Raw genomic sequence first — 10,184 nt, 5'->3', positions numbered from 1 at the left:
TCTCATGGTTTGTGGGTTTGAGCCCTGCGTTGGGCTCTGTGCTGACAGCTCAGAGCCTGGAGCCTGCTTCAGATTCTGTGTCTCCTTCTCTCTCTGCCCCCTCCCCCACTTGTGCTCTGTCTCTGTCTCTCAAAAATAAATAAATGTAAAACAAGATTTTTTTTTTTTTAATTAAAAAAAAATGCTTAGATTGTGAGGGGTGCCTGCCTGGCTTAGTCAGTAGATCATGCGACTCTTGATGTCAAGGTTGTGAGTTCAAGCCTCATGTTGGGTGTAGAGATTACTTTAAAAAAGAAAAGAAAAATCTCTTGGGAGAAAACACTTAGATTGTGCTATTAAAAATGGGAGGCATTGAGGCATTTAAAAGTAAATAGGAGGGGTTCCTGGGTGGCTCAGTCAGTTAAGTGAGCGACTTCATCTCAGGTCATGATCTCATAGTTCTTGAGTTCAAGCCCAGCATGGGGCTCTGTGCTGATAGATCAGAGCCTGAAGCCTGCTTCTGGTTCTGTGTCTCCCAATCTCTCTGTCCCTCCCCTGTTCATGCTCTTTCTCTCAAAAATAAATAAACATTAAAAAAAATTTTTTTAAGTAAATTAGAAAAGTTAAACATAGAATAACCATATGACCCGGATCCCAGGTCTATACCAAAAGAACTGAAAACAGATGTTAAACAAATACATGCACAAATACTTGTACATGAATGTTTCTAACAGCATTACTCATATTAGCCAAAAGTGGAAACAAACAGCGTGTCCATCAAGAGATGAGTGGATAAATAAAAGGTGGTAAGTCCACACAATTGAATATTATTCAGCATCAAAAGGAATAAAATTACTGATACATGCTACAACATGGGTGGACCCGGAAGACATTGTTTAGCCAAAGAAGCCAGACACAAAAGGCCACAAGTTGTATGATACCCTGAATACAAAGTGCCCCCAATCTGTAGATTCATACAGACAGAGAAAGTAGATTAGTGGTTGCCAGGGACTGCAGGAGAGGGGAACTGGAGAGGCTGTAAACTGACACGGGGATCTCCTTTTGTGGTGATGAAAATGTTTTGGAACCAGAGGTGATGGTTGCACAGCATTGAGAATGCCTTCATGTACACCTTAAAGCGGCTCGATGTATGTTATACGAACTTTACTTCAATAAAAATAAACTGAATTAGCAGCTAAAATATGAAAACGCAACGTGAATCTTTCTTACGTAAAGTTTACAAACTGGTGGGTAGTGACTTCGGTCCGGCACGCTGAAAGCAGTCCCCTGCGAGTTGGCTTTGTAGCCACACCTGGAGGTGGTGTCTAGGCGGCCAGCGCAACGCTCTTCTCGGTGGGGCGGGGCTCGTCGGGGGCGGGGCTCGTCGGGGGCGCGGCGCAACGGCCGGCCGGGAGGGGGCGCGTTGGCTGCTGGTTTCGCCGTTGCCGGGAGAACCCGCGACAACAAAAGGCGCGGGCGGCGGCGGCGGCGGCCCAGCGGAGCGAAGCTGGGGAGTCCTGTACTGTGCTCGCCGCCGGAGATCAGAGCTTTCTCGAGCCGGTCTGTAAGTGGCGCGCCGGCCTGGCGGGGCTGATGCGGCCGGGTGCGGTGCGGCGCCCTCCCGCCCTAGTGCCGCAGCGCCCGCGCTCTAGCCGTTTCGGGGAGGGGGCGCCGCCTAGGGGTCGGACGTCAGGGGCCGCCGCGGGACGGCTCGGGGACGGGGGCGGTTGGGGGGCCGGCAAAGCCGAGGGAGGGCGTCGGAGGGGGCTGAGGTCGTTGCTGGGACCCCTGGAGAACGGCATGGGGAAGTTGGGTCCCCCTAGGTAGACAAGCCCGGGGATTAGGGACGTGAGCGAACGCCGGACGGGAGCCCCACCGAGGCTGATCCTGTGTGTTTTTTGTGCCGGTGCTTCCAACTTCGGGAGCTAAACGGGATGGGAAGGCCCATCCCCCCTGGGGGTTTCGTTTTGTCTCTGGTCTCCTTTTTCCGTTGCGGATGTTGAAACTTTGGTGCAACGCTGTAGAAGTCTGAAAGCCCTCTCCCTCAGGCAGGTTAGATTGAGAAAGAGGGTACCCAAATTCTTTGTTTGGAACACTTTTTTTTGTTTTAGTCTCTACACCCAAGATAAGCCTCGAACTCACTATCCCGAGATCGAGTAGCAGATTCCGAGGCTAAGCCAGGCAGACACACCAAAACACTTTTTAAATAACACTTCGCCCCCTCCAAGTTGTCAAATTTTTGTTTTTCCACTTCACTTTATATATTCTTTATCTAGTCATTTATGCATTTGGGACCTTTTCTGAGATCCTTTTGTGATTCATTGTTAATTTGCTGGGAAATTTCTTACAAAAATATAATTAACAGACCACAATTTTTAGCCAACCCACTACTTCTGAAAAGCCGTGGGCACAGGATAGAAACAGTATTAGAAGACACTTCTTTTTGATGAGTGACATGGCATCATTGATCAAAGATTCTCTTGCCTTTACTCAATTTCAAAACTCCATTGAGTATGCCTAAATATTACCAATCAGATTTCCCCTTTCTTTACATTTCTTGGCGGGACAATACACATGCTTCTGGTTACTGCAGTTGACCAGAATCTAAAGTATAAATGCTATGGATTTTTTAAATGCTTAAATTCTTGAATATTACTCTTTTGCAAGCCATATGTTTAAGGGCCTTTATTTATTGGAATAGAATAGAATTTCATTTGCCCTTGTAGCAAAATTGTTTCCTATTGCAAAAACCAAGAAAGTGAAAATATCCCAGTTACACTCTGCACCTTTTTTTTTTAGCAGTTTTGTTGGAAGTAGTTAGGTTTGACTTAACATAGACTATGACTTTTGTTTTAATGTGATGCCATAAACAGACTTTAAAAAGCTAATCTGTATGATAAAAAACTTCAAATATAGATGTTCAGAGACATTTGAGAGAACCAACTCATTCAGCATCTTTGTAGTTTCTTTGGAAAAGTTTCCAGTACCAAGTGACTGTGGAGTCCTATAGGATACAAGAAGGATTTATCATACATACGAGTATTTTTTCACAGCCGGTTTTAACTAGAATGATTAAAAGTGACAAGATGGGGTGTATCTCTTTGTTTTGGCCATTACACATAGCATGTTGACTCTGTTTTGGGATTTTACAGCCCAAGGGAGCTGGTATTTTTTTACTCTCTGAGCTTTTAGTAGACTAATGTATTTGTTACTGTGATCCTTTTCAGACTTTCCCACTCACGAAATTATAATCTGCAGTACTGCTGCAGAGTTTTTTAAAGGCTAGTGAATATTAAATATGTCTTCATTATCATCTCCATAGCAAGTAGTGCCAAAAATGTTATTTTAGTCTGTTAATAGTCTACTAGGTTACTTAATGATAGTGTTCAAGACTCTCCTCGAAAGAGCCCAGGCACACCCCAAACTGATTATTTTTCATTATCTGCACTTGAAAATTATCATAGACTGTTTGTTACATTTTCTTTTTAGCTTTTATATGGTGTAAGCTTTATCCTACCAAGACTGAACATTCATGTACAAGTTTTCATAAAAACATGTATTTTTATTTCTCTTGGGTATATACCAAAGAGTGGAGTTGCTGGGTCAAATAATAACTCTGTGTTTTTGAGGAACTGCCAGACTCTTCCGAAGTGGCTGCATCATTTTACAGTTCCATTGGGAGTATGCGAAGGTTCCATATTCTATACATCCTAATACTTATTTTGAACTGTCTTAAAAAAATTTAAATATATTAATATCCTTTTTTTTTTTGAGAGAGAGAGAGAGAAAATGCGAGCGAGTGGGGGAGAGGCAGAGTGAGAGAACCTCAAGCAGCCTCCACACCTAGTGTGGAGCCCAACACGGCACTTGACCTCACGACCATGAGATCATGACCTGAGCCGAAATCAGGAGTTGCTTTTTTTTTTTTTTAATTGAAGCCTTTTTTTAAATTGAAGTGTAGTTGACACACAATGTGACTTCAGTTTCAGGTGAACAGAAAGTCTATATGTTATGCTATGCTTGCCACAAATATAGCTATCATCTGTCACCATGCAGTGCTATTACAAGACCATTGACCCTATGCTGTACTTTTTATCTCCAAGACTCATTCATTTCATAATTGGAAGCCTGTTATCTCCTACTCCCCTTCACCCATTTTGTCCATCCCCCATCCTGCTACCCTCTACTACCGTCAGTTTGTCCTCTATATTTATGGATCTGATTTTGCTTTTTGTTTGTTTGTTTTGTTTTTTAGATTCCACATATAAGTGAAATCATATGGGGGCCACCTGGCTGGCTCAGTCAGTGGAGCATGGGACTCTTGGTCTCAGGGTTGTGAGTTCAAGCCTGACATTGGGTGTAGAGATAACTTAAAAGAAATAAACTTAAAAAAAAAGAAATAAAAAGAAATCATATGGTATTTGTCTTTCTCTATCTGACTTATTTCATTTAGCATAATACCCTCTCAGTCCATCCATACTGTTGCAGATGTCAAGATTTCATTCATTTTTACGGCTGAGTAATATTCCATTACCTACACACACACACACACACACACACACACACACACACACACACTAAAATCTTGGATTGTGAGTAACTTGGTCTGTGAGTGTTGCGCAGGAGGAGCAAACATTTCTCATAAACTTTAACTTGATAAATGAGTGATGTCTTGCAATACAAGTAGTACATGATGCCGAACATCACATGATCACAGCTGAGCCAGTGGTTCTGATATACAGGTACTTTGGATTACAAGCCTGTTTCTGGAACAAATTGTGCTCACAAACCAAGGTTTTACTATGTATATTTATATCCCCCACATCTTTTTTTTTTTTAAGTTATTGATTTTTAGAGAAAGGGTGTGTGTGTGACCTGGGGAGAAGGAGAGAGAGAATCCTAAGTAGGTTCTGCACTGTTAGTTCAGAGCCCAACATGGGACTTGATCTGACGAATCATGAGATCATGACCTGAGCTGAAATCAAGAGTCAGATGCTTAACCGACTAAGCCACGCAGGTACCCCATATATACCATGTCTTTTTTATCCATTCATTTATTGATTAACACTTGGGTGGCTTCCATAGTTCCATATCTTGGTTATTGTAAAAAATGCTGCAAGAAACAGGTACATATGTCTTTTTGAATTAGTACTTCCATATTCTTTGGGTAAATACCCAGTAGTGGAGTTACTGGACCATATAGTAATTCCATTTTTAATTTTTTGAGGAACCTCCATACTGTTTTCCAGAGTGGCCGCACAAGTTTGCATTTCCACCATTAGTGCTTGAGGGTTCCTTTTCCTCCACATCCTTGCTAACACTTGTTATTTCTTGTCTTTTTGATTCTAGCCATCTGACAGGTGTGAAGTGATACCTCATTGTGGTTTTGATTTGCATTTGTGTGATGATGAGTGATGTTGGGCATCTTTTTTCATGTGTCTGTTTGCTATATGATGTCTTTTTGATTATAGCTGTGTTAGTGGGGTTAGAGTAGTAATCTTATTGTAGTTTTGATTGCATTTTCCTGCTGGCTAATGATGCTGAGCATCTTTGCCTGTGCTTATTAACCACTTTTATATATTTGAGGAACAAAGCTTTTAAATTTGATTAAATCCATTTTATCTGTTTTTCCTTATAAAGCTTATTGCTTTTGCTTTGGTGTTACACCTGAGAAACCATCGCCAAATCCAACATTACTAAGAGTCAGTCTTGTGTTTTCTTCTAAGAGTTTTATAAGTTTCAGCTCTTACATTTAGGTCTATGAATGATTTTGAATTGAATTTTGTATATGATGTGAGTAGGAATCCAACTGCATTCTTATGCATGTGGACATCCAGTTGTCCTATGACCATTTATTGAAAAGTCTATTCTTTCCCCCCATTGAATTGTCTCGGCACTCTTGTCAAAAATCATTTGCCCAAAATATGAGGGTTTATTTCTGGATTCTCAATTCTTCTCCATTGATCTTTTAGTTTGTTTTATACCAGTACCACACTGTCTTAATTACTGTTGCTTGGTTTTAGAATTGGGAAAGTGTGTCCTCCAAATTTGTTCTTTTTCAATATTGTTTTAGCTATTCTTTGTCCTTTGAATTTCCATATGGATTCTAGGATAAGCTTGTCAATTTCTGCAGTTCAGCTAAGATTTTGATAGGTGTTGCATAGAATCTGTAGATCAGTTTGGAGAATATTGCCATCTTAACAATACTGTCTTTCAGTCCATGAACATGAGATGTTTTTCCATTTATTTAGATCTTCTTTACTTTCAACAATCTTTTATAATCTTCAGAGTATAAGTTTTACATGTCTTTTATTAAACTTATTCCTATGTATTTTTTAAGTTTATTTATTTATTTTTTTAATGCTTATTTATTTTTGACAAGAGAGAGAGACAGAGCATGATGGGGGAGGGGCAGAGAGAGAAGGAGACACAGAATCCAAAGCAGGCCCGAGGCTCTGAGCTGTCAGCGCAGAGCTTGATGCAGGGCTTGAACTCACAGACCACGAGATCACGACCTGAGCCGAAGTCGGATGCTCAACCGACTGAGCCACCCAAGTGCCCCTTAAGTTTATTTTGAGAGAGAGTGTGAGTGGAGGAGGGGCAGAGAGAGGGAGAGAGAGAATCCCAAGCAGGCTCTGTGTTGTCAGCGCAGAGCCTGACATGGGGCTCAGTCTCATGAATCATGAGATCGTGACCTGAGCTGAAATCAAGAGTCTGTTGCTTAACTGACTGAGCCACCCAGGCAACCCAGTATTATATTCTTTTTGATGCTACTGTAAGTGGAATTTTTAAAAATTTTTCAGGTTCCTTATAAGTATAGTGGGCACTTTATTTTTTGATATATTAATTCTACCAGAAGTCTTCAGAAATAAGTATACCATATTTTAGAAGTAGAAAAGCAGTGTTTCAGTTTTGATTATTTTTGAATAATCAATAACTTGGTTTCAAGTTATATCATAGAAATCCTTGAAACTATTTTCATGGATTTATTTCTGATATTTGTGGCAAAAAGATGTTACTTTCCAGCACATAGCTATAAAATCTAGTAAAGGGTTTTCTTTCAATACGGGTGTACAATTATTCGGTTATTTCCTTGTCTTAATTTTCTAACTCTCCAGTTATTCAGTATTTAGATTAATGGACTGGGAAACCTATTTTTACTACAGAAAGAATGGCACAATAGAATCCCATGCACTTATCACTTTGCTGCATCATTTACCAACTCATGGCCTCTACTCCTTAGATTGTTTTGCAATAAATCCAGACATTTCATCTGTAAATTATAGGTGTATTTTTATAAGACAGATTTATTCTTTGTAACCGACTTATATTGGAGGAAAACCTGCTTTAATGGACTTTGCTTGAGAAGATGGTTAATTTATTAGGATAGAGAAGTCAATAACTAAATTTGGTTTTTATTTTGTTACACAGGAGTCCAGAAATTACATAAAATGGATATTTCTCACACTAGATACTGAATATTAAGTAAAATCTAAGTTGCTATGGAAGAAATACCAGTAAAGGTTGCTGTAAGAATCCGACCTCTGCTATGCAAAGAAGTTCTTCATAATCATCAAGCTTGTGTGAGAGTTATTCCAAACACCCAGCAAATTATCATTGGGAGAGATAGAGTCTTTACTTTTGATTTTGTTTTTGGCAAGAATTCCACTCAAGATGAAGTTTATAATGCATGTATAAAGCCACTAGTGTTGTCGCTCATTGAGGGCTATAATGCAACCGTTTTTGCCTATGGACAAACTGGATCCGGGAAGACCTACACCATTGGAGGAGGCCATGTTGGTAAGATTCTCGTCCTACCTTTGACTTTTATTTGAGACACTAGAATCAAGCTAAAATATGATAGTGCCTGACACATAGTAGGTGCTCAGCATATTAATTGAATGAAATAAAGGATAGTCAGATGAGTTCATAAGACCATCATCTTTGAAAGATTTATTTTTAAATATTGGTGTTTTAGTCAACAGTTTTTATTGTATTTGCTTGAGGAAACAAGTTTAAGACAATGTTTGGTGTTCAGCCCTTTCCATTTTTTTCCAGTCTTATTGAGATATAATTGACATATACCATTATATTAGCCCAAGGTGTACAATATAATGATTTCTATACATGTATGTATTGCAAAATGATTACCACAGTAAGTTTAGTTCACATCAATCACATCATATAGTTCTAAATTTCTTTTTCTTGGATAAGAACTTTTAAGAGCTAATATTTTAGCAGCTTTCAAATACACAATACAGTGTTGTTAACTGCAGTCACCAATATTGTATATTATTACATCCTCAGAACTTAGTTATAACTCAGATTTTTTACATCTTGACCACCTTCACCCATTTCCCCCACTCCCTGCCTCTGACAAACCTTTGTCATTTTGAACAGAACCTCAAGTAGAAAGAAATGAGTTAACATGACCAGATTTTGGTCTTTTAACATAGTCCACTTGTAAATATCAGCGTCTTACAACCAAGACTTAGAGGCAGTAGGTAGAATTTGTTATGTGGTTTAAAGTGCCTTTTTTTGGGGCACCTGGGTGGCTCCATCGGTTAAGCGTCCGACTTCGGCTCAGGTCATGATCTCACGGTCCGTGAGTTCGAGCCCCGCATCGGGCTCTGTGCTGACAGCTCAGAGCCTGGAGCCTGTTTCAGATTCTGTGTCTCCCTCTCTCTGACCCTCCCCCATTCATGCTCTGTCTCTCTCTGTCTCAAAAATAAATAAACGTTAAAAAAATTTTTTTTAAAAAATAAAGTCTTTTTTCCCCCTATTTTTACACTTGATCTTAGCCAAAAGGCCGAGAAGCGATTTTTCCCCCTATTTTTTAGCAAATTTTTATTTTATTTTTTCAGCTTTATAGAGGTACAATTGACAAATAAAATTGTACGATATTTAAAGTGTACATCATGATGATTTGATGAATGTAAACATTGTCAAAGGATTCTCCAATGTAGTTAACACATCCATCACCTCACATATAAATACAGATTTCTATTTTAAATACTGAATATTTTAGAATATAGTTTCTCCTGCTTGTAATTCTAGTGTGGAAAAGGTGAAATTGTTAGGATTTCTTGTAGAGCTGGAAGGAACCTTGAAAATCATCTCTCTTTATTTATAAGTGAGGAGCTCCAGCCATGGAGCAATCACTGAAGGGCTTGCTCAGCTAGAGGGTTAGTGACAGCTGGGATTGAATGCCAAGTCCTCTTTTTTTTTTTTTTTTTTTTTTTTTTAATGTTTATTTGTTTTTGAGAGAGAGACAGAGTACACTAGGGGGATGAGGCAGAGAGAGAGGGAGACACAGAATCTGAAGCAGGCTCCAGGCTCTGAGCTGTCAGCACAGAGCCCGATGCGGGGCTTGAACTCACGAACTGTGAGATCATGACCTGAGCCAAAGTCGGATGCTCAACCGACTGAGCCACCCGGGCGTCCTGCCAAGTCCTCTTTTGAGGACTTGTTTACTGTATTGATTTTTTTTTTTACTAAATGCAAACTTTTGAATGTTGTACATATATATGTATTATTGTCTAAAATTATTGCTACGTTCTGTATACATGTAATGACTCTTAATGTATTTTCTACTTTCCTGCTTCTCAAATATAGAATATGTGACTTTCAGAAACATCTCTTATTACATGTAGGGACTGGTGAGGGGTAGAGTTGGAGTCTGGCTGAGTTGAGGAAGCCCTGATTGCAAAGATTAAATGGAGAGGCCGTTAGTGCCCAGTACCCCCCCACACCACCATTTTTAGAATCAGTATGACATAGGATTAAGAGGTTAAAGATACTAGGTTATTTTAGGGTCTCAAAAAATTCAAATTTTCTGTTATAAGTTGTGGGGGTTTTTTTTGTTTTTTTTTTTTTTAGGGCTGTAGCCCCTTTTTTAATTGGCAAATGTTTTGCAATCTTTAAGACTCAGTATGTTCTTTTTACTAATAGGAGTTATGTTTAGAGCTTGGTGACTTAAGTATAGCTATATTGTTTTTTATTAAGAAGCCATACATACAATTTTAATTCTTTAAGGGAAAAAGTTGTTAAGTTTATCTATTCTTGGGGCATCTGGGTGGCTCAGTCAGTTAAGTGACAGACTCTTAATTTCGGTTCAGGTCACGATCTCACTGTTCGAAGCCTGCATCAGGCTCTGCACTGACAGTGCGGAGCCTGCTCGGGATTCTCCCTCTCTCCTTCTCTCT

At 39.6% G+C, this 10,184-nt stretch overlaps 1 protein-coding gene and 1 pseudogene across 4 annotated transcripts in view; one reads left to right on the top strand and one right to left on the bottom strand.

The window, feature by feature from the left end:
- The first annotated feature begins 1,424 nt into the window (after nt 1-1,424).
- KIF27 (kinesin family member 27) overlaps nt 1,425-10,184 on the top strand; it is a 90,635-nt gene continuing 81,875 nt past the window's right edge. For 3 of the 4 annotated variants that reach the window (XM_019423545.2, XM_019423546.2, XM_019423543.2), the window contains exons 1-2: nt 1,434-1,543; nt 7,411-7,779. In XM_019423545.2, coding sequence (XP_019279090.2) covers nt 7,482-7,779 — 298 coding nt within the window. In that variant the 5' untranslated portion in view covers nt 1,434-1,543; nt 7,411-7,481. Of the gene's footprint in view, nt 1,544-7,410; nt 7,780-10,184 lie in introns of all 4 variants that reach the window. The other variant, XM_019423544.2, reaches the window with a different exon arrangement.
- Nucleotides 8,714-8,800, bottom strand: LOC128778751 (U2 spliceosomal RNA; annotated as a pseudogene).

Source organism: Panthera pardus, unplaced genomic scaffold, assembly GCF_024362965.1.
Source record: "Panthera pardus isolate Hobbes unplaced genomic scaffold, ASM2436296v1 HiC_scaffold_20, whole genome shotgun sequence".
Lineage (NCBI taxonomy): Eukaryota > Metazoa > Chordata > Mammalia > Carnivora > Felidae > Panthera > Panthera pardus.
This window is presented reverse-complemented; position numbering and strand designations above follow the sequence as displayed.